The 24,065-nt window shown below is 46.1% G+C and overlaps 1 protein-coding gene across 6 annotated transcripts in view; it reads left to right on the top strand.

Moving 5' to 3' along the window:
- LOC147897717 (Thioredoxin family protein) overlaps positions 1-22,933 on the top strand; it is a 134,701-nt gene extending 111,768 nt beyond the window's left edge. Inside the window, exons 12-13 of one of the 6 annotated variants that reach the window (XR_015541630.1) lie at positions 21,450-22,418; positions 22,645-22,747. Coding sequence is in view for 4 of the 6 variants with exons in the window: in XM_087379960.1 (XP_087236086.1) it covers positions 21,450-21,542; positions 22,649-22,696 (141 nt within the window). In the remaining 2 variants the exon portion in view is untranslated. Of the gene's footprint in view, positions 1-21,449; positions 22,419-22,644 lie in introns of all 6 variants that reach the window. The other 5 variants (XR_015541631.1, XM_087379961.1, XM_087379963.1 and 2 more) reach the window with 5 other exon arrangements.
- Positions 22,934-24,065: the final 1,132 nt, after the last annotated feature.

The following is a 24,065-nucleotide window of genomic DNA, read 5'->3' as shown; positions in this document are numbered from 1 at the left end:
GGCAAAATACCCATCAAGATATCGGTCATACCATTCAATGGCCTTGTTGGCGTCGGGCGAAATACATTAAGAACTCCTCTCGACAAATGACTTGCAGGATTGCAATTGTTCTAAAAAAAAATTGAACATGAGAGCGGGAATTCTCTCTCTCGTTTCCTTTGAAGTTCTGAAACTTCATCCTTATCTTTGGTTTTCTTGCTCCATTGGCTCCTCGAAGTGGGCTCCTTGGTGGGGTGACTAGTATGGAGACTTCGACTTGGTTGCGCCTGTCTTTTTGTTTGGATCGATCGAATCGGCCCCCTTTGTCAGTCCGCTTGGCTTTGTTTAGTTTGTCAACTCTCGGTCTCTCGATTTCCTCTTCTTGATTTGGTCTTCTTTCTTGTGATGGGGATGAGGATTTGCTCCACCTTGTTCTTACTAAAACTCCTCGAAATTGTTGGAGGTAGGGTTTGTTGACTTCCCTGGTCACTCCCTTCTACCTCTCTTTGCTCGGTGTCGATGCTAATGGATGCATCGACTTGCTCACTGCCCTCGACCAAGGCTTCTTCGATTTTTTTGAGACTTCTTGTCTCATCGTCAACTCCTTCAAGCCACTCCTCCCTTCTCTATAGGTAATCTGAGTTGATGTCTTGTTCTTGCGTCAGTGGGCTATGTCATTCACTAGAGTTGATTTGCTTACTGTCCATAGGCTTCTTTAGCGCAAAAACTTGCATACTCCTCAATAGGATCATCAAATGTCAACGCCAAATGCATGTCTGGCTGATAGTTCTGCTCTTCATTGTGTGGCCCTTGGTTCATCTCTGGGTTTGTGGGGCTATTTCCTTTTGTAGATGACTAGAGGAGCATTGAGCGAGCAGGCGAATAACTCAGAATGACACATATGCTTAAAGAGAGAGAAGAAAAGTGTGCAATCATTGTACTTCAAGAAGCCTTTCTATTACTGAGTCCAATAACGGCTTGGATACAAATAGCTCTGTGCTGCATGCCACACACATGAGCATACCTATGTTGTAGGATTGACCCAAACTCCCTCTAGACCTTTTATACATGATGCCCCTCTTAACATTCACGGTGGATGCTACCCACCACATAAACAACTATCCATCCTGGTCTTGTCAGAAGAGTAGGAGCCTTTACTTCGTATCGATCTGGGTTGACAGACTTCGCTTGGATGAGTTCTTTGTGTTGGGCCTTGGACGGTGTCCTTTGTTCGGTGGGTTGACTTGTTGTTAGTTGGTGTTCGATGCATTCCTCAGCGTATGTGTCAGTAGCACGCTTTTAACTCCCTTCGTCATGTAGTGTCGCTTCCTTTGTTGTCTAGCGCTGTGGCATGTAGCTGCCTCATGTGCCGCTTGATGCGCATGGTCTTGTCACCTTAATATGTGGCCGCTTGCGGACCAGGCATCCTATACACACTGTGGACTGGCGTTGCTCCCCTCTTCGCTGAGTCCTTCAGTTGTCAACTCCCTTTGTCCTTCGTTGGCGAGCTTCGTTCACTCTTCACTTGGGGCTTCCTTCACCCACTTTGTCCTTTAGTCTGGGAGTTCCTCGTCGTCTTGCGTTGAATCCCGAAACCATTGGTTCCAGGGTCTAACACACACATCCCAATAGCTTTTACGGTTTGCACAATCTCCTTGTATTCATATTGTGGTTTTTGCATAGGCTCTGTTTGCTTGTTCTTTACACTCTACTTGGGTGTGTTTCATTAGATAAATCCACTTGTTTCTAATCTAGTTTGACATCTTCTAATGATTGTGACTATGTTTGGTTTAACGATTGATTTCTACTTAATTTTCCAACTAAAACTGTGTCTTTTTAATACTAATATTGAATTGATGTGTTTCATAGCTTAAGAATTCTCTCTAAGTAAGCGCTGCTGCTCCCCGTGAGTTGCTGCTGAGCCGCCGCGCCCTCTGGCTGCCCCGTTGTCCCGTCCCGTCTACCTCTTCCGTCCCCCTGGCCCTCCCTGCCGCACTCTGCCTTTGCTGCCTCCTCCCTTCGCTCGTTGCGCCTTCGCCAGTCCCGCCCGGTCCGCCCCCGTCACCTCCATCTCCCGTCACCTCCGCCTCCCGTCACCTCCACCAGTCTCGCCCCCGTCACCTCCGTCTCCGCCTCCGCCCCCGTCACCTCCGCCTCTCGCTTCCTTCTCCTCTCCCCCGCCGTTTCCCTCCCTTGCCTCCTCTCCGCTCCGTCGGCTTCTCCTTTCCTCCTCCTCTCCTTTCTTCCTCCATTCTTCTCTCCTCCCCCCTTCTTTCCCCCCTCGTTTTTCCGCCGCCCCGCCACTTCTTCCACCTCCTCGCCTTCTCGTCCCCTCTCCTCTTCCTCCTTGCCCTCCTCCTCCTTCCACTTCTGTCCTTGCCCTTTCCTTCCCTCACCCTGCCTTGTCTTCGTCTCCCCCTTTGACGTTCTTTCTCACCCCTTCTTTTTTTCCTCTTCCTCCTTGCAGCGGGAGCATTTGTGCTCGTTTAGGCGAAAGAAAACCTTGGTGGTGACCCTTGGTTTGGCCAGAGGGACTCTATGGTAGCATCCTCGAATCCCACAGCCGTTAAGGTTCTTCTTTTCCCAATTGACAAGCAACAGGTACAACAGGCAGTTTAGTCTCTCCAAGACAAGGCGCTCGTGGGCAGAATTGTGGGCCTCACGCCTACAAGGAGACAGGTGCGAGAGTGAATCCATACGAGCTTGGCATTAGAGGGTGACCACATCCAGGAGGTCACCATCTATGGAAGAGGCGTATTCCTCATTCAGCTGAGCTCCCCCGACACTACCTCGACACTCCTGGAGCAGAGTCCCATGCTCCTTGGCCTGCATCTAGTATACCTCTTTTCTTGGTACCATGGCTTTATAGTGGAGGACATGGACACAACACACCATGTTTCTCATTTATCGGTTACACTTCGCTTCCCAGGGCTCCCCAAGGAGTGTCGAGCCATCCTCCCCTCCATTGGTTGGGCACTTGGCACTGTGCTCGAGTCTCCCTGCCGTCGTTGCCGCCCTCTTTACCTTCGTAGCAGATTCCTCAATCTCCCTCTCCTCCCTTGCCTCGACACCCCTGCCTGTAGGGAAGGGTAAGACGACGTCTCCTTCTGCTCCCTCATCATAGCATCATGCCCATTCGAGGAGGGAGCCAGAGAGACGGGGGTCGTCCTCCTTGTCAGCAGCTCCCCACCTTCAGCTTGGGTGCCCCTTACCGCGAGACTTCTGGAGGTTGGGACCCTGGAATTACTTGGAGATCCCTGACTCTTATCCTTTACCGTTGGAGGTAACGCTTATGGTCCTGCAGCCACGGAAGGGGGCTTTGATCAACGCAATGGACTCTCAGACACACCCCGTTTGGAGTTCTCGGGTTGGAGAAGTAGACCTCAAAGGTGTTTGATGCTATTATGGGAGATCATATTTCATGCATGATGGACAAGTGGATGGGAGCACGGGGATTGGATCTTTGGTACATCCATGGTGCGGAGGTGAATTTTCAGCTGAGCTTCGAGAGGAGCCGACGTGTGGATTGGCGGTAGGAATTATCAGATTGCCGCTTGAGGCAAAGGTGGATCATGCATACTACTGGTTCCTCCAGATTTGTGCGGAGCTGTTCGGGGCGGAAGTCTTCTTCATGATGAAGTGGGCACGGAAGATCGGCATTAAGTCGGTATCCACCCTAGTACGTCGTCGCACAGATTCGGACCTTGGCAAAGTCACATAAGGCCGTCTTTTTGGAACAGACACCCACTCACAGGAGAGCCTTGTTCTCTGCACGCCTGTCCTCATGAGTTGGACCATAGTGAGTTGAACGTGCACGGGCTCCATGATTGTGCTCGTAGTCAACCCTAGTACTTGATACAAGAGTTGCAGAGGGCAGTGGTAGGGTGGACAGTGGACATCCTTTTAGTTCAGGAGCATATGTTCTCAACTGCAGACATTAGATGGCGACACCACCTTCTTCCAGGGAGAGGTCCGGAGGAGTGGTCCCATGCTGTAGGACGGAGCGGAGGGGTCTGCATCTCGGTCTCACAGACTCTGGCTCCAGAGGTCTATGATCAGGGTGAGCTCGGGCAGTTTGGATGAGTTAGGTCGAGAGAGTCCAGGATTGGAATCTTGAACGTGTACGCCCCAGCGCGTAGATAGCACCGCTTGGCCTTTTCGAGGAGGCTGTCAGAGTGTCATCCGAATGTACACTCCTAGATTGTTGGAGGGAACTTCAACAACCTGGAGTTTGGGGAAGACAAGCAGGGTGGCGCCGCCTTCTCTGAGATGCCAGCAGCAGAGCGTAGCACCTGGGAGCAGTTCATTTTCATGATTAGTGGGCAGAGACTCGTGGCAAGAGTAGCCTCCTCTTCTCTTTTGGACAGAGGACATGATGAACTGCTTAAGAGACTAGACCGTTTCTACGTTGGGGACTCGACACTGCACAAAGGCGGCTCTGGCAGGTACCACGATGTCAAACCACTCTCCGGTAGTACTTCACTTAGATCAGCCCTGTTGAGGTCTTCCCCAGAAGGGGTTCTGCATTCCAGAGGACCTCCTGCAGGACGAGGAGATCTAGTAGGTCATGGCAGGGATTTGGGAGTAGTCAGAGATGACACTGTGCGAGGGCTAGGTTTCGTGGGTGGCCGATGCGATCGAGAGGAGCAGGGAGGAGTTACAGGCTCATGTCCTTAGGCGGAGGACTCTTTAGGAGCGTGAGCGGGCTTTGAGGAGGGACCTTGCCTCCATAGAGCGGCTTAGGGAGCAGGACCCAGGTTTTCAGTGGCTTAGCGACATGTTCGAGAGCACTTGCCTTGAGCTTCTGGACATAGAGATTTGGCGAGTTGAACTCTCCTATCACTCTTCCCGGGCCTGATGGGTACAGCAGTGGGACAGGATGACGAAGCAATTTTTCCAGACCATTGGGCCCCGATCGGCAGGTACACAGCTGCAGCGTCTTCGGGATCCGCAGGGCATCATGCATATTGACCCACAGGAGATGTTAGACCTGACCACATGTTTTTACAGCCAGCACTTTCAGACAGAGAGGGTGACTCCAGTTGGTATTGTGGCCTGAGAGGTAGTTTGGGATCATGTTCCGAAAGTAGTTTCGCAGGATTTATGCAACAAGCTAGAGGAGCCTTTCACGGATGAGGAGCTCTGGGAAGCCCTCAAGGCTCTCGCGACTCAGAAGTGTCCTGGCGAGGATGGCTTGACAACTCCGGCCTTCTTTCGAAACTTCTGGGAGATTATCTCCACCCCTTTTCGACTAGCATGCCAAGAGATTTTGGACACGGGCTCCCTCCCTCAGTCCTTGAGCAAGGGGTGGATTTGTTTGATCCCGAAACGGGGAGATAGGTCAGACATCCGGCAATGGAGACCGATCACAGTGCTTGATACTGCATACAAGATCCTCGCTAAGGTCTTGAGCTTGCGGTTACGGCCCAATCTTATTGACATCATTCACGGCACACAAACGGGTTCGTTCAGGAGTGCATAGTCGTGCCTACGATAGGGTGGAGTGGTCCTTTCTGGAGGGCATTGTGCGGAGATTGGGTTTCTTAGATAGATGGGTTAGAGGAGTATTTGTGCTTTATGCGGGGAGCTCTAGCCAGATGCTTATTGGAGGACACACGGGCGAGGCCTTTCCTCTCTCTCGCTCGGTCTGCTAGGGCAACCCAATTGCTCCCTTCCTCTTCTTGTTCGTGGCGGAGGATTTGGGCTACTACTTGAGATTACAGGTGGTGGGCTTCACAGGGTTGAGGCTCCCAATCAGACAGGAGGAGGATTGCTTGACTCCGAGTTTGTAGATGACACGGACTTGTATGTTGAGGGAAATACAACGAGTTTGGAGAGAGTCAAGGGAGCCCTGGCTATCTACAGCGAGGCCTCGGGTGCGCGGATCAACTGGACAAAGTCTATAGGTTTCTTCACGGGCTATGAGGAGACACATGAGATTCGTGAGTGGGGGAGTGACTTTTGCTTCAGATGGATACCACAAGGCGAAATAGCGAGATACCTGAGATGCCAGGTTGGTATTGACATTATAACAGAGCAACAAATCGCCTCGGTCCTTGAGATTGTTCGGCGCAAGCTTCTCTATTGGAGCTCGTCCAAGCTCTCTCTAGCAGGTCGTGCCTTAGTGGCAAACCAGGTCCTTCTTCCCATGGCCTGGTATATCGCCTCCTGTTGGTGCTTTCACAGGGAGGATGCATTAGGCAGCTCCGACGGTTGGTTCAGAATTTCATTTGGGTAGGATTGGACGGCACACGGAATACTAGAGCCTGGATCGCTTTGCAGACGGTGATCATGCCACAGGCACTGGGAGGCTTGGGTATCATAGATCCGGAGATGCAGAGCAGAGCCCTCTTGGGCAAGTTGGTTTTTCGTGACGTCACCCCAGGTGCAGAGCCTTGGAAGCTCCTCTTACAGTGAGGGCTTCTCAGGAACACCCCACGCACTGGAGGACAGTGGTAGCCTTTACACAGGTGGATCTTCTCAAAGGCCCCCCCCCTTACAGGGAAGGGTTTTCCCTTGATGAGGAGCCTTCACAGGGTCTGGCAGAGACTAGGAGGGGGTCTCGTTCGTGCTCCGCTCAGATGCAGAGAGGAGTTTGAGCGTCAGCCCCTTATGTGGCACCCAGAGATCCAAGATCAGGAGGGGCGTATGCTCGGATAGTGGACGCACATTGGTTGGGCACAGTGGGAGAGTGGTTCGGCCGGGTCTTTTGGCAAATGGAGCAGACTACCCATGGAGGCAGAGGAGAGGCTTGGTGCATCTTTGAGGAGCAGGGCAGCGGATGAGAGAGATTGACCTAGCCATCCCTGAGTCCTAGCGGGAGGGACTTCGCGTTTGGAGGGACAGCATTTGGTTGGGGCAGTTTTCTCGGACTGGTGTTTCCTTGAGGATGCAGAGAGGCAGCACGCACCCTGGCTTCTTCTGCGTAGGACCTGGAGGCCTACTTCATCCGCTCACTGAGAGAGACCTTGAGATGGATGGGAGTCTTGATGGGATTCACTGGCAGATGATCAGAGTGGTGGGACGCTTGGGGAAGGAGTGGCACATAGACCATCCTAGTATCTCAGAGAAGGATGCCCCCAGATAGCGCCTTTGGCTGTGGGAAGGTAGACCCTTGAGGGAGGTCCAGTGGGATCCGAGAGAGTGGTTGTGGCCCTCCAGGGGCGGCCTTGTGGAGCAGATGGACGAGATGCCCTTCTTTTCCTACACCACATGGATTGACCGGAGGCTTCAGATCGATTCTTCGAGGTGGACCCCCTCGAGGGAGCAGCATTGGGTGACCCAGAGAGTGCCCTGAGATGTCCTTTCGAGGTTTTGGATGCGGTTATGGTCCAGTCTGCGGCCGAGGAAGATATCCTACTTCTTTTGGCTGGCTATCCACAGAAGCTTGTCCATTGGACCGTGGTTGGAGCAGATGCGAGTGGAGGGGTAGTGCCATTGTTGCTCTGGTGGTTTCTTGGAGACGATCCCGCATTTGCCTTTGGAGCTGTTCGCAAAGTAGTGAGAATCTAGATGGGAGCCCTCAGAATCATGACCCGTATGCAGAGTCTTCAAAGGGACTACACCTGGGGGATGGTGGCCTGGTTGATTGAGGGAGGACACACATTCCAGATTGATGATATCTCCCTTGCCTGCGTGGAACATTTGGGTGGCTCGCTGTAGTCTCATGATGGGTGAGCATCCGGTTCCACCTTTGGCTACCTTGGTCGCCATCTGGCAGGATATCATCTATACTCTACGCTCCGCTTGGGAGCGTGGGACTCCAGGCTCTAAAGCGACTATCGAGAGGTGTGCTCGATTCTGCAAGGCTTGGCATGTAGGAGTTTTCTACATCTTCACTCCGCGAGGGATTCGCTGGTTGTATAGTCCCCCCACTTGGTTGTTAGCCCCAGTACCAGAGATCCCCTAGGCAGTGAGCTAGGTTTCTCTGGTACAGGCCGGTTCTTTTCTTTCAGCATTTTCCGGTTTTTTCCGTACTCAGCACCTTCAGGGCTGCTGTTTTGTATGAAGTCTTTCAAGCATTAATAGAAGGTTCCTTTCTTTGGAAAAAAAAAAAGAAATTTCTCTCTAAACCTAGCTTTTGTTTGAATTTTATGTGAATGTTATTCTCGGTTTCCATGGCTACTTGAATTTCTAAGTTTATGAAGTAATTCTTTATAAAGTTGCACTTTTGCTATTGCACGAATCTAACAAGTATCAGAGCCTTTCTTTCCCTTTTCGGTTGATGCGCTTAATATCGCTTAGAACATAGCCTTAGGTCGTTTTAGGGGTTTTTGTGCATGTGGTTGTATGTTGCTTGAGAATCCATGTTCATCCAAAGTTGCATCATGGTGGATACTAGGAGAACCAACGGCGAAATGCCAAAGAAAGCAGCATTGACAGTCAAGAAGACTGTACCCACAAAGCAATAGAAAAATGTGTGAGATACGTAGATCAGATGCGTTTTGTTGATTCATAGATAGAGGAGGAGGAAGCTCTAGTGGTTTAGACGTCTAGGAGAGAGCTTGTTGGAGATTAGGAGGCACCTTATATGTTTTAGCTCTTTGATTTCTTGAATAGAGTAAATGAAAATAAAGTTTTGTGCTATGAAATGCGCTCTCCGAAATTCATGGGAGAACCAAGGTGGGAAAGGCGGGCAGACAAGGATAATCCTTTAGCCTAGGACGAGGAAGAAAGGAGGCAGAGGGATGAGCCCAAGGAGAGATGGCGCAACCCAACAGGTTTTACAGTGCGGAGATTATGTTGCAGGACTATGATGATGATAAGGATGAGGAGGATCAGCTTGAGCATGTTGCTAGAGATGAGTCTTTGTCATGATTGAGTCTACCCTTCATCTCCGGACTGCCGACAAAAACTTAGTAAGAAAACCTTTGCATAAACAAATGGTGAGAGTATGTGTAGGTGTGAGGTCATATATGTGTGACAGCATATGTTTATAGTATGGTTTACACCCACCATTGGGTCTTGATGAGTAAGTGGGGATGTCATAATAGCTAGTCCTCGCTATGCGTGTGAGTGATTGAAACGGCAATATTTGTTGTCGTTTTGAGGATGAGTTTGGGCATGTTTCTGGATTCATCTACATATATGTGGCTATGGACAAGTACTAGAGGAGCGCTAGATATATGTGGCTATGGATGAGCACCAGATATATGTGGCTATGGATGAGCACTAGAGGAGGAAGTCGAGGAGGGGTTATAGATAGGAGTTTATCAGGAATGCTGACTCATCATGGCAGTTTACAGGCAATGCCGTCATCTTGAGCTCATTCTGAAGATTAAGTCTGGATAAAAACATGTGCAGATGCCCAAGTGTGACAAAGGTTAGAAGCAAGAGGTATTACTTGGATCATCAAGAGTTGAGATGCGTACTTTGCATGCAATGAGAGTATAGAGTAGGCCAAACTCAATTTTGCCACTCTTCTTCTATTGGATCAACAACTCTTTGGCACCCAGCTTTAGAAATGTAGGATGATGTCGAAGACTTGGCTGAAGACCATTGCAAAACAACTCCTATAGCAAGCTCGAGTTGGAAATACTCATTAATTGGGACACTTCTAGACAGAGAGGAGGTAAAGACTATTTGGTAGTACATGGATCGATTTTGGACAACGCTCTAGAAACTGCAGTATTCTGAGAAGAAGTTGAAGGAAGTACAATCCACTAAGTACCTTAGTGGCTTGTACCTGAGTATCGAGATTGAGATTAAATGTTTTAATCCGAAAATTGTGAAATAAATTATACATTATTCCATTGGCAATGAGGATTGAGGACAAGAGAGATAATGAAGGTTTGCATTGAGTCGAGACATGCAGGAGTTTAGAAAGAAGAGTTATAGGATCTAAGCAAATAGACTAAGGTTGTCTATTGATAGAGGAGGTTTTAGGTCAAAGCCCAACCATGGGAGGAGGAACCAGCCTCAAAATACAGCACTGTTTTTGGAGGCAGAAGATATGTGTGTGTATTAGATATGATAGAGCATACATTTTTTTGCAGTGTAGGTCACGACAGTGTACAGAAGAGGAGGAGACAACCAAAGTAAAGGTGGTATTGAATGGATAGGAGATAGGAGATGGGATGACACAGATTTTGAAGGCTTAGGGACATGTAGAAGATAAGCCATCATTGTTCATGTTTGATAATGGCTCGAGTTAGCATCAAGTTTGGGGATTGTTCGAGACCCTGATACAGGGAGAAAGGAAATAGGAGCATTCGTGATTCACTCATTAATCTACGTGTACCAATAGGCAGCCAATTGAGAGTCCATATGTAGGGTTACGAGGACCACATGGATTTCCCACTTGGGAGAATAGCAGACTTGGATCACCAGGATTCTGCCATCAGATCATTCCCTGTGACCCAATCTACAGTACACCCCTCAACTGGGAAGATGAACCAAAACCATGGTTTGATGATGAGTGCTGAGGCATGATCATATGGGAGAAAGCTTTGGAGTACTTGACGAGGTTTGAGGCACAATGTTTCTCAGGATGCCTAACACGACGTAAGAGGTGGACGTTCCTTTCACACAGGATGGATGAGATGACGCGATCTTTTCGAGAGGGTGACCCCACTATTACATGGGGGTTTCTATCCAAAGGGAAGGCACCCATTCCCATCCGTGTGTGGCACACTAGGGAGAGAGATTAGCTCCTACACAGACAGACATGGTCAGCGGGCTTTGGGACAAGTTGGGTTCTGAAGACAGCAGTCCACCCTTGATTGTATCTTCACTTTGCGGGCAGTCATCAAGGAGGCAAGATCGAGATCCCAGAAAGTATGTGCTTGCTTTGTACACTTTCGAAGGGCCTTCGACACAGTCCCACTATTCTGCAAGATTAAGCAACTTCAAGAGATGCAGATCCCAGGAGACATGATATGGGGGGTGATGACAGTGTATGAGTCAGCTAGAGGGAGAGTATGTGTCCTTGGAGGCCTATCAGATTGGGTTGAGAGCAATGATAGGAGTGAAGCAGGGGTGCCCCCTCTCGCCAACACTATTTGGGCTCTTCATTGAGGAGATGTTGACTGCCTAGGAGATGAGGGATTGTTGCTAGTCGACATGATGATCCAGATACTATTGTACACAAATGACATAGTCCTCCTATCCTCCTAAGTAGTAAAGCCTGTTGAGAGTTCACGCTCAACATCATGTGATCATGTGTGCATAGCACCATCACGTGATCATATGTGCATAGCACTAACCTTATAGAGTGCTATAAAGGAAAGGGTTAGATCCCCTAACCTTAACCCTAAAAAGGTTTGTATATATTCTATTTTTTCAACTAAGTCTAGTGTACAATTAGTTATTTGTGGTGTGCTCTCTAGCTGTGCCCTCTCTCCTCATCTCCACTCTTCTCCTCTCCCCTCTTCATATTTTGTCATGGTATTAGAGCATGGTTCTGCCTTCCGTTGAGGCGCCATCCTTCTTGTGAGACCGAGAGAGATTGAGAGATTGAGAGGTTTCTATCTTTCATTCCGTTGATGAAAGATTTCCGTCCATTGGGAGAAATTTCCGTCCATTTGAGAGGAATTCTTAGTTCATCGAGAGAAAGAGAGATATGAGATACATCTCTTCCGTTGAGAGATTTCCGCTGTGAGATCTCTTGTTTGAGAGAGAGAGAGATACATAGAGTTCTTCACAAGGCCACCGACTCGATTCCTGGCTCTCCACAGCTGGCAACGTCAACAACAGGCTCTATTCTTCACCTCCTTCGTGCAGCGCTCCAAGCTCTCCATGGGTGACAGCAAACGGCGTAGCAAAGACCTCTCCCAATACAACAACTGCAGCTTGTGAGCCTTCAACGACGGTCAACCACAGCGAGCCTCGTAGTCTCTAACGACAAAAGTAGTCTTCCATACGCTTCAACGATCACAGGCGACAAGGGAGCGCGCAAAGACTCCAACAATAGCAGCAATCTCCAAGCCTTCAGACGGGCACCCACGGCCTTCTATCTGCTAGCTAAATATTAGCTCTTCAATGGTGAGATCGTTCTCTGCTTCAGCCACAACTTCGACTCAGCTAGTACTCCAACTAGCTACAGCTCCTTTCTGCGAGCTCCCTCGACTAGCAGAACAAAGCTGCCCATGCGAACGGAACTGCAATAGCAGCTGCTAGCACCTCTAAGGCAGTCCACCGAAGGCTCACGATCGGCCGCCATAGCCTCCAACAGCTCCGTCAGAAGCCAGCCTCATGCCTCCAACGCCCTCTAGCAAGTAGCCTTGCCACTATGCTCTTCTAGCCAACTCCAACCCAACGCTTCTGCTCCACAACGACCGGCCTCTCCAACTGACCTGGCACTCCAACAAGCTGCCTCGCTTCAAGCGGCTTCTCAGCAAATAGCTCTTTGCCTCCTACGAGCCGACTCCAAGGAGCTCCAACTCAGAACAGCACCAGCCATCTCAACATAGTTCGCCTAGTCGGATTTTGCTGGGAGGTCTCGCATCGGTTGTTGCTATACGAGTACGTGGAGAGGGGATCATTGGACCACTGGCTATTCAGGCAGCAAGGGTTGCCGTGGTAGGATAAGATAGCACGTAGGCTAGGTCTCCAGTGTGCCACGTGGCAACCTTATCTCCAAGTGCCATGTCATCTGCCACGGTTGCAGCCACGTCATCATTGCCACGTCACCCCTATCAGCTCAATTGTCACGTCATCAATGCCACGTAAGCAATCCACGTCATTTTGCCACATCATTTGGCTACGTCATCAGCCACGTCATCAGTGTCATGTCACCTTGTTGACATCATCATTTGTGTCACCTCAGTAGTGCTACCTCAGCTGTCCAGTCAGCACTGACCTTTGTAGGCATACAGTGCTTTACAGTCACTTCTTGTGACCACTCTTGCCACCTCAGCATAGAGCTTCACTTGCACACCTCCTGCTAAGCACAGTGCCATATCATCACTGCATGTGACTCACAGTGACACATCATCATTGAGCACCATTTGCACTCCTTTTGCCCCTCCACCTAGATCAAGTCGTATCTCTTGATCCAGGAAGAATTTGAGGGCGCTCCAAAAAGGAAAGTCGCTCGTTTTTTCGTGCTCTACGCGCTCGTCACATCACGTGCACATTTCGCCGCAAGTTACACTAACATTTGAGCCTCGCCGACAAAATCACTTCCTTCACGCACATTTGCCTCTACATCGACGCATCTGACCCAGCACTTAAAAAGAACAAAAGAAAAGGAATTATTTGTTGTTCTTTCATCGATCGACGGTTGGTTTAGATCTAGATCAGAGTAGACTAGATCGCCATAGAGGGGACATTTGAATTTTCTTAAGTTGCCAATCTAAGCCATGCCCGAAATTCTCGACTAATACCTACTCGGAGTCAGTCCATACGCTCACATACGGTTTCACATCATTACATTATCTGAAACCTTGTGTTCATCAGTTCAGTGAGTGGACTTCAGAGTTCAGAGGCATTGCAGATTGATTCAGTGGGCAGATAGCATTTGATTTCACACACACATGCCACCATTGTAAAGCTTATTCGGCTATCTCACGGCATCGTGCACATCATTTCAGCCTTGTAAAGCCTCTTGGCTATTCCCGGCATCATTGCCACAAGCCTTGTAATATAGATCAGATTTTATATACTGCAGTCTCATCTTCACCGACGGTACAGAGATTTCACTTGGCATAGACAATGTATTTGCAGTTGATTCATATAGAGATTTTCACGACACTTTTGAGTACATTTCTTGCAACCTCTATCTGGAGGCATCTGCTAAGTTAGACAACTCCAATTACGGTATATGGAAATACCGAATGGAGACCACTCTTGTGCTTCAGGACAAATGGGAGTATGTCGATGGGTCTACACCTAGACCATTGGACAATCCAGCCACTAGTAGCTCTACTTCATCTGTTGTCACAGCACCAGCAACGGGATCTACATCTACACAAATAGTTTTCGCACCAGTAGCAGATCCTGCCATTGCCCGAGCTCAAGCAGAATGGGATAAGAAAGACAAGTATGCCTATCACCTGTTCAAGGAGAATGTGCAAGATGTCATGCTAGGACAGCTCAACACAGTCAAGACATCAAAAGAAGCATGGGATATGTTCGCAGCTCTCTACGAGTCCAAGAACACATCCAGGATTCTCACCCTGAGAAACCAGATCAACCAGAGTTTCCGCAACAGCAGTGAAACCGGTCATGCTTATGTACTCCGCATAAAAGACTACAACAATCAACTTGCAGTAGCAGGAGAGACTATGAACCCCGCAGAAACGATTCAAGTAATCCTAAATGGACTAGGAGAGGAATACGAGAATCCAGTCCATAGTATTGCGATCTAACGGCAAATTCCAACACTAGAAGAACTTCAGTCAGTCCTACTTGGTGAAGAACTCAGGACTTAGGCCATTCAAGCACGTAAAGGTCATTCCAATGATCAGGCATTCACAGCTTCAGACAGAAGCAGAGACAAAGGCAAAGACAGAGGTAGATCAAATAAGAAAAGTGGTCATCATCAACAAAATCAAAGTCAGAGTCAGCATCAGCATTAGCATCATTCTCAGTAACTTCAGAATGAGCAAAGAGGAAATCATTCCAAGCGAGGAAGATTTCAAGGACGAGGGAATGCATCTGTCAATGTGTCAAACATCCAGTGCAACTATTGTCATAAGTTTGGACACTATGAAAGAGATTGCCGCAAGAAGCAATACGACCAAGGCGGTCAATCCAGCAGAGGGAATTCTTGAGAAAGAGGAAATCATCGTGGTGGACATTCTAGTCATAGTCATTTTGCAAATGAACATGGAAATATGTTTCTTGCAAGCGAGAAATTGCATCAGACTGACACAGTGTATTCAGACACTGATTTCAATCCCAAAGAGGATTTCGGCTATTAAGTCGACCAAGTGGAACAGGATGCTTGGTACATCGACAGTGGTGCATCATCTCATATGACAAATCATCAGGAATGGTTCACAGAGATGAAACCATTAGAAGGACAGAAAAATGTCATCTACATGGCAGACAATACACCGAATCCAGTTCAAGGGACAGGTGTTATCCCTATGAACAATTTCACTGGTACAAAAGGATTAGTAAAAGATGTGCTCTATGTTCCGAAGCTCAGTAAGAACCTTTTGTCAGTAGGTCAAATGACGGAACACAATTACAAAGTCATCTTAGACGGTGATGAATGCACTATCAGAGATAAATCCAAAAGATGTTAGCTAGTAGCAAAAGGTGTCAAGGAAGGACGCTTATACAGAATGCTAGCTATAGTACCAAATAAGCATGCCATGTCAGCTCAACTGCTAAGATGCAACTATCTGCAAAATGGCACAAGAGATATGGTCATGTCAATTTCAAGTACTTGTTAGATCTCAGGAATCAGAATATGGCAATTGGGATTCCAAAGCTACAATTTCTTGGAAAAGTTTGTGAAGTATGCTGCTTCGGCAAACAAAAGCGAACCAACTTTGTGAGAAGTACCTCTCGTGCACGAGGTATTCTTGATTTGATACATACAGATGTATGGAGTCATGCCCAGACCCGCAGCATCAATGGTTCACTTTACTACTTGACCTTCATCAACGACTACAGCAGATATTGTTGGGTCTACTTTCTGAAAGAGAAATCTGAAGTGTTTTCGAGATTTCAAGAATTCAAAGCTATGGTAGAAAACCAAACAGGCAGAAAGATCAAGGTCATGAGATCAGATAGAGGAGGTGAATACATGTCTTCAGCATTCAAAGACAATTCATAGGTGCGGATACTCCTCAGCAGAATGCAAGAGCTGAAAGAAAGAATGGGACTTTAGCAGACAGTGCTAGAGCAATGCTTAGTGAAAAGCATCTTCCAAATCAGTATTGGGCAGAAGCAATAGCTACAGCAAACTACTTGCTTAATCGGCTTCCTACCGAACCGATATAGGGTATGACTCCTTATGAAGCATTCACTGGACACAAGCCACGCATTGGGCATCTCCGCATATTTGGTTGCATAGCATATGCCCACATACATGATGATCATCGTAGAAAATTGAATGCAAAGTCACGCAAATGCATCATGATTTGCTACAGTGAAGAAAGCAAAGCATACAAATTGTATGATCCCATCAAACGCAAGGTCATTATCTCCAGAGATGTAATCTTTGATCAGGAATCAGAATGGAAAACCTCACCTGCACATGAGATAGAAGCATCGACTTCACAGTCATCTACATAACAGATTGATGAAGAAGAGCAAGAATTGCCAGCAACACCCCAAGCAGTTTCACAGCAGCTCAGATGGTCTACTAGGGAAAGCAGACCACCAGCCAGATTGACATATGCTCAGAAAGGCAAAGCAATTCAAGTGGAAACCACCAACTATGCTCTTATGACTACCATCATGGCTACAGAAGAGCCAGTGTACTTCGAAGATGCAGTAGACAAGCCAGAATGGCAAACTGCTATGAACGAAGAAATGGATGCTTTGTATAAAAATAACACTTGGGAATTATGCGACCTTCCACCAAGAAAGAAGGCCATAGCAAACAAATGGGTATACAAAGTGAAGTACAACCCAAATGCTCGTTGGGGAGAGACTAAAATGAAAATGTTTAGACTTCACAAGTAGTTGTAGCTTGAATGAAGAGATTTTGGACTACCTTTTGATTAGCCTTCTCCTTTAGTGCTAGCCTTCATCATGGCTGAGTCTGCCCTTCAGCTCCGGAGTGTCGACAGAAACTCAGTACGAAGACTTTGTATAAATGGATGCTCAACTATGTGTGGGTGTGTGGATTTGTATGTGTGAGAGAACATTTTTATACTATGGTCTACACCCACTGTTGGGTGCTGATGACGTCGGTGGGGATGTCATAGTTGCTAGTCCCTGCTATGCATGATGGAGTTTATGGTTTTCAACCTTGTGAGTGACTATCATGAGATTGAAACTGCACTATGTTTTGTTTTTAGAGGATGAGTTTGGGAATGTTCCAGGTATATGCTTCTGCCGTATTAGCGGACATGCAAATTTCACCTTGTGAAGTTCTCGTCCAAGTTGCGGCCTGCTAGTATTGTGATAATTCTTTCTATCTTAAATGGTGCGTTGCCCTATCAGCTAGATTTAGATGTAGATGCTCGTTGGGGAGAGACTAAAATGAAAATGTTTAGACTTCACAAGCAGTTGTAGCTTGAATGAAGAGATTTTGGACTACCTTTTGATTAGCCTTCTCCTTTAGTGCTAGCCTTCATCATGGCTGAGTTTGCCCTTCACCTCCGGAGTGCCGACAAAAACTCAGTACGAAGACTTTGTATAAATGGATGCTCAAGTATGTGTGGGTGTGTGGATTTGTATGTGTGAGAGCACTTTTTTATACTATGGTCTACACCCACTGTTGGGCGCTGATGACGTCGGTGGGGATGTCATAGTTGCTAGTCCCTGCTATGCATGATGGAGTTTATGGTTTTCAACCTTGTGAGTGACTATCATGAGATTGAAATTGCACTATGTTTTGTTTTTAAAGGATGAGTTTGGGAATGTTCCTGGATTCACCTAGGTATATGCTTCTGCCGTATTAGCGGACATGCAAATTTCACCTTGTGAAGTTTTCGTCCAAGTTGCGGCCTGTTGGTATTGTGATAATTCTTTCTATCTTAAATGGTGTGTTGCCCTATCAGCTAGATTTAGATGTAGATGCTTGTTGGGGAGAGACTAAAATGAAAATGTTTAGACTTCACTAGCAGTTGTAGCTTGAATGAAGAGATTTTGGACTACCTTTTGATTAGCCTTCTCCTTTAGTGCTAGCCTTCATCATGGCTGAGTCTGCCCTTCACCTCCGGAGTGCCGACAGAAACTCAGTACGAAGACTTTGTATAAATGGATGCTCAAGTATGTGTGGGTGTGTGGATTTGTATGTGTGAGAGCACATTTTTATACTATGGTCTACACCCACTGTTGGGCGCCGATGACGTCGGTGGGGATGTCATAGTTGCTAGTCCCTTCTATGCATGATGGAGTTTATGGTTTTCAACCTTGTGAGTGACTATTATGAGATTGAAACTGCACTATGTTTTGTTTTTAGAGGATGAGTTTGGGAATGTTCCTGGATTCACCTAGGTATATGCTTCTGCCGTATTAGTGGACATGCAAATTTCACCTTGTGAAGTTTTCGTCCAAGTTGCGGCCTGTTGGTATTGTGATAATTCTTTCTATCTTAAATGGTGCGTTGCCCTATCAGCTAGATTTAGATGTAGATGCTCGTTGGGGAGAGACTAAAATGAAAATGTTTAGACTTCACAAGCAGTTGTAGCTTGAATGAAGAGATTTTGGACTACCTTTTGATTAGCCTTCTCCTTTAGTGCTAGCCTTCATCATGGCTGCGTCTGCCCTTCAGCTCCGGAGTGCCGACAGAAACCCAGTACGAAGACTTTGTATAAATGGATGCTCAAGTATGTGTGGGTGTGTGGATTTGTATGTGTGAGAGCACATTTTTATACTCTGGTCTACACCCACTGTTGGACGCTGATGACGTCGGTGGGGATGTCATAGTTGCTAGTCCCTGCTATGCATGATGGAGTTTATGGTTTTCAACCTTGTGAGTGACTATCATGAGATTGAAACTGCACTATGTTTTGTTTTTAGAGGATGAGCTTGGGAATGTTCCTGGATTCACCTAGGTATATACAACCCAGATGGAAGTATTCAGAGATATAAGATGGAAGTATTCAGAGATATAAAGCCAGATTAGTTGCAAAAGGATTTGCACAACAATATGGTCAGGACTATGATGAGACTTATGCTCCAGTAGCAAAGATGGATTCCATACGGTTCTTGATATCACTAGTAACACTCAGCAAATGGAATGTGTATCAGCTTGATGTCAAGAATGCATTTCTCAATGATTATCTAGACGAGGAAGTCTACATGTAACAACCAGCAGGTTATGTTGAACCAGGACAGGAGAATAAGGTTTGCCATCTTAAGAAAAGTCTCTACGGCTTAAAACAAGTACCCAAAAGTTGGTTCAGCAGAATCGACAAGTATTTTGCAGATTTGGGATACATGAAATCCAATGTAGATCATACTCTCTACTACAAAGTTCAAGGGGAAGACATGACTATTGCACTTTTGTACGTAGATGATCTGATTGTGACAGGAAGCAAGGATAGCTTCATTAGAAAATTAAAATAAGACTTATCTGTGGAGTTTTACATGAAAGATCTTGGACTTATGCACTATTGTCTTGAAATTGAGTTCTAGAGAGATTCAGATAGCACATTCATGAGTCAGCTCAAGTATGTTGACAGTCTCCTGAAGAAGTTTCATATGGCAGATTGCAAGATTGCAGCCACTCCCATGGAACAGAGTTTGAAACTTACTAAAGATTCAGAAAAGCCTACATTCAATGACAGATACTACAGACAACTCATCGGATCTCTTATATATTTGACAATCACATGGCCAGATATTTGTTATGCAGTAGCTCACTAGCACAGTTTATGGCAAATACAGTCTCATTGGAATGCAGCCAAAAGAGTCTTGAGATACATCAGAGGTACAAGACAGTTTGGGATAGAATACAGAGGAAGTCATCCACAGTTGCATGGATACTGTGATAGTGACTATGCCGGAGATCATGAGACCATGAGAACCACACAGGGATATGCATTTTTCCTTGGTCAAGGTGCTATATCATGGTTGTTAAACAAACAGCCAATTGTTTCTTTGTCTTCGACTGAAGTAGAATATAGAGCACTCTCTACAGGTGCATGTGAGGCTATATGGCTCAGAAGACTATTGTCAGAAACAGATTACTTTGATGAGTCAAAGCCAACAACAATATTTTTTGTGATAATCAATCGGTTCAAGCCTTGGCAAAAAATCCAGTATATTACTCCAAGACAAAGCACATTGATGTCAGAGAGCACTTCATCAGAGAAAGAGTGTTACTTGGTGACATCACACTGCAGCATTGTGATAGCAAAGAGAATGTTGTAGACATCTTTACCAAACCACTCGGTAAAGAGCTATTCGAGAAACACCGACTAGCTCTTGGTTTGAGGCAGAGGAAGGACATTCCCATTAAAGGGGTGTGATGGAATGTAATGCTCAATCCTTCTTCGATTCCCCAGAATCATCATCTTGAGGGAAGGCCTACTTCATGATGTTGATCTTGAGGGAAGGTGTTGAGAGTTCACGCTCAACATCATGTGTGCATAGCACCATCACGTGATCATATGTGCATAGCACTAACCGTATAGAGTGCTATAAAGGAAAGGGTTAGATCCCCTAACCCTAACCCTAAAAGGGTTTGTATATATTCTATTTTTTCAACTAAATCTAGTGTACAGTTAGTCATTTGTGGTGTGCTCTCTAGCTGTGCCCTCTCTCCTCATCTCCACTCTTCTCCTCTCCCCTCTTCATATTTTGTCAAAGCCTTTAATTAATACCTTCCCATCGTTGTAAACAGCCCATTTTCCTTTCTTTTGAGCATCTTTCACTTAGCAAATTCTGGAGCTTTTGCCTTGAGCTGAGTCGGGTTGAGCTCCTCGAAGATCCATGTCTTGGTACCTCAGTTTGTTAGTTTGCTTGAGAACCTTGCTGCTTGCCAACTTCTCGGTAATAGCTACTCGTGCTTGTGAAACCTTTTTAGACAGCACAATCTATATCTTCAGAGTCCCACTTAATCTGTGGGGTTTTTTATTTGACATGATCAATATGTTCTTTCATGCTCCCGTCATGCCAGTCCTTGGGTATTGGCAGCCTGCTTTTCTGTTCTTTAACCTCCCCATACACGGCCCATTTATTGATTTTATTGTCCACTGCTGCTGTGATTTCTTGTCTCATGGACTTGAACTGGGTACCAGCCATGGTGGAGGTGCTGCTGCATTGCATTTCTTCATTACCTCTTGTATTACTTCTTGTTTCCCATTATTTTAATGTCAAAGAATTTTTCTCCAAAGAGGCAAGGCAAAGCTTGACCTCTCTGAGTTCTTGCTGTAAAATAAATGTATTCATGTGGGTCTAAGGTAGCTGTGAGCTTGCTCCGTTTTCCATAAAGCATAGGGGGTGTGTGTTGGGGCAGAGGTGATCGCAGCAGAGGATAGTCTATTTTTTGGAGCTGAAGTGGCGAGAGTGGTGGCTGGTACTTTTCCCTGTTCCATAGTGGTCTGAGCTATAATGCAAAACTCCCCTGGCTGTTTAACCCCTGAGCTGGGCTGGGGTGTTCAGCCCAAACTCAGGGTGAGAGAAAAAAGGACAGGGGAAAACCAAAAAAGGGGCTCAAGATCTGTGACTGTTTCAGTGGAACGAGTGAATTGACCAAAGCAACTGAAGCGAAAACTGGACGGCGAACGGCGAACTGGAACTGGAACTGGAGTTGGTGCTGTGCTGTGCGGACTGGAACTGGCGCTGTGAACGACAGACCTGCTGAGAGAGAGAGAGAGAGAGAGAGAGAGAGAGAGAGAGAGAGATCTGATGTTGTATTCACACAAGTTTCTGTGAACTCGATGGCATTGCAGGTGCCATACTTGGAGGATCCTAATACTGGAGTAAATATGTTTGAGAGTGCAGAGATTGTAGAATATCTCCAAGCAACATATGCTCTCTCACAGGTGCAGTCAGCATGAATGTAATTTATTTTGTCATTACAGATGGAAACGAGTCTGGGCATGTCTTGTACAGTTAATGTTTAGGATACTGGAGCCCCAAGCCTTTATAGGTCTTTGTGTGGATATTCCATGCTGGAGAAGTCTGAAGGCAGCATGCTTAATGTCTAGGTGTATAAGTTATTTGAACGATTGTCATGGGTCCTAAAATTCTTGGAAGTGTACCAACTTGATGTAGTAAACTTCTCCAAAAACACATGCTACCATCAGTAATACATGGAATATATAGACAGAGCCATGTGTATACTTGATACACAAAAGTGAGGTTACAGATCATTGTGTTCGTTGCATGGAGTTGATGCAAGTTGAGCATTAAAGTAGCTATGAGAGGAACTACCCTATGGAAAGAAAATTGTGAACCCCATGTCAGCATGTATTTGTGTGTATCTCTTCAATATTTTTCAAAACCATACCCCCTATTCGTTGGAATCCTGAACACTCCAAGCTTAGATGAGTAGTGTCAAAGGGGACTATCTAGAGATCTTCAGCTACGAGTTTGGGATCTTCAACCTTGTTAAGTGCATACAAAATTGTTTGGACAAAAGTGTGGATGTGGGTTATCAGATGGACCAATGTGTGGCAGTTTCCTTCGAAAGCATATCTATGATCTTGCAAGTGCATATCGTTAAATGCAAATGCAGCAAAGGGGAGAGTTCTACCCGCCTGATTGGGCTGTGTGGCAAGAGTTGCCTTCCCTTTTTCACCATGGAAATTAAGGTGAAAGATCTGTGGTTAAAGGCATAGAGGTGTATCTCAGAGGCAGCTGAGGAAAGACATACCAAGTTTTTACTTGATGGTGACATGTTCTTTAAAATTAGATTGGTAAGTGAGTTTTTTCAAACTTTTTTTTGTGTGTCCTGCAGGGGGGGGGGGTTGGTTGGTTTGGTTTTGGTTGATTTTCACCCTAGTTGAAATTGGAAAGGCTGCTAAATGCTTTGTTTGGAATGTGCATTTTGTATGACGTTCTCCAGCATTGGTTGTCCACAAGTGTTGAGCATCATATGTTGCACTGCCATTCATTGATCCAATTGTAATTAATGTCTCTTAGACAGCTGCAGGTTGAGGAAGGGCCTTTCACGTCCCTTCTGCAAAGATTCTAGTATGCAGGTTTTGATAACACCCTTATTTTTGCTAGGAGGAAAAGAAAAAACTGAAGTTCTCTAAATGTTTCCAGGACTGATATTAACTGTCTGAAGCAAAATCCAGATAACCTATTACTTCGTTTGATCAACAAATATTTTCATGTATTCCCAATGGACTTTCCCTATAGTGTGTGATTGCACAAACAATGCTGTGAATTGTTCCAGTCCAGGCCTTCTTCTGTGGGGGCGTGGGATATGTGTTTTGGGGGTCTCTTTTGAAGCTTAAATGCAGTCCAACGGAGACGAAACATGAATGTTTCCAGTTTTCTCTTATGGTATAAGCTGCAATAATTATTTTTATTGAATTTGCTTGTGTATGTTTGAAATGGAGAGTTTGAATCCAAGGATGGCTTGCAGACCCTTTAATGAATGAGTGCTTTTCTTTGGACCTTTGTGGTTATAGTGCGCAACCTCAACAGTCTAAAGTGTGCATCTTCAATGGCAATGATATTTTCATTGTAGCACTTAATACAAAGGTGAAAATTTTCATCTTGTTAAGTTGGAATATGCGAGATCTTTATTTTTTCTCCTAGACAAGAACTTTCTACCAATGCTTGACAAACCAATTATAAAAAGCAACAATACGAACGGTGCTGCTTGTGGGAAAAGAGAAAAAAGAGAGCTGGTTGTCCGGAAAACCAAAATCTGTTCCCAAAGAACCGAGCGCACTGCTTAGGGATTCTTTGGAATTGGGACTAACAACCGGGGGGAAGGTCTATACATTCAACGAATACCTTGCCCAGTTTAAACATGAAAGACACTTGAAGGCCAAGTCTTGCAAAAACACTCTTGCCTATTTGCTGCTGTTGTAAATCTGGAAGTCTGGTGCACCTTAATGGCGTGCATGGTGTAAATGATATCTTGCCAAGTACTAGGTTTGTTGTTGAGGGAACCCGATGGTCTCCCATTATTAAACTGTAGAGGGCAAGCCGGATGTTCCAAGCAATGATGCTGGAAACCGTCTCCCAAACACTATTTTCTCACTAATGCGAAGGGTGCAAGTGGGAAGGAGGCATCGTATCTTGGTTATCTTGAATACCTGTTTGGCTTGGATCTTGTAGGTTGGAGAGGTTGGATCAATGGAGAAGGCTTAGTCAGCCACACATGCATCCCCTAAGTGAAGTCTTGGTGCATCTTGTGTGTTGGCCATAACCTAGAGGGCATCTAACACTTTTTTGAAGCTTGAATGTCAGTCAAATGGAGAAGAGACTCTAGTTTTTTTAATGGTATAAGCTACAATAATTAATTTTATGAATGTAGTTGTGTGTGTATGAGATGGAGAGTTTGAATCCAAGGATGGCTTGGAGACCCTCCAATGAATGAAGGC

The sequence above is a fragment of the Dipteris shenzhenensis genome, chromosome 10 (assembly GCF_047967505.1).
Source record: "Dipteris shenzhenensis isolate YYH24624 ecotype China chromosome 10, Dip_SZ_1.0, whole genome shotgun sequence".
Taxonomy (NCBI): domain Eukaryota; kingdom Viridiplantae; phylum Streptophyta; class Polypodiopsida; order Gleicheniales; family Dipteridaceae; genus Dipteris; species Dipteris shenzhenensis.
This window is presented reverse-complemented; position numbering and strand designations above follow the sequence as displayed.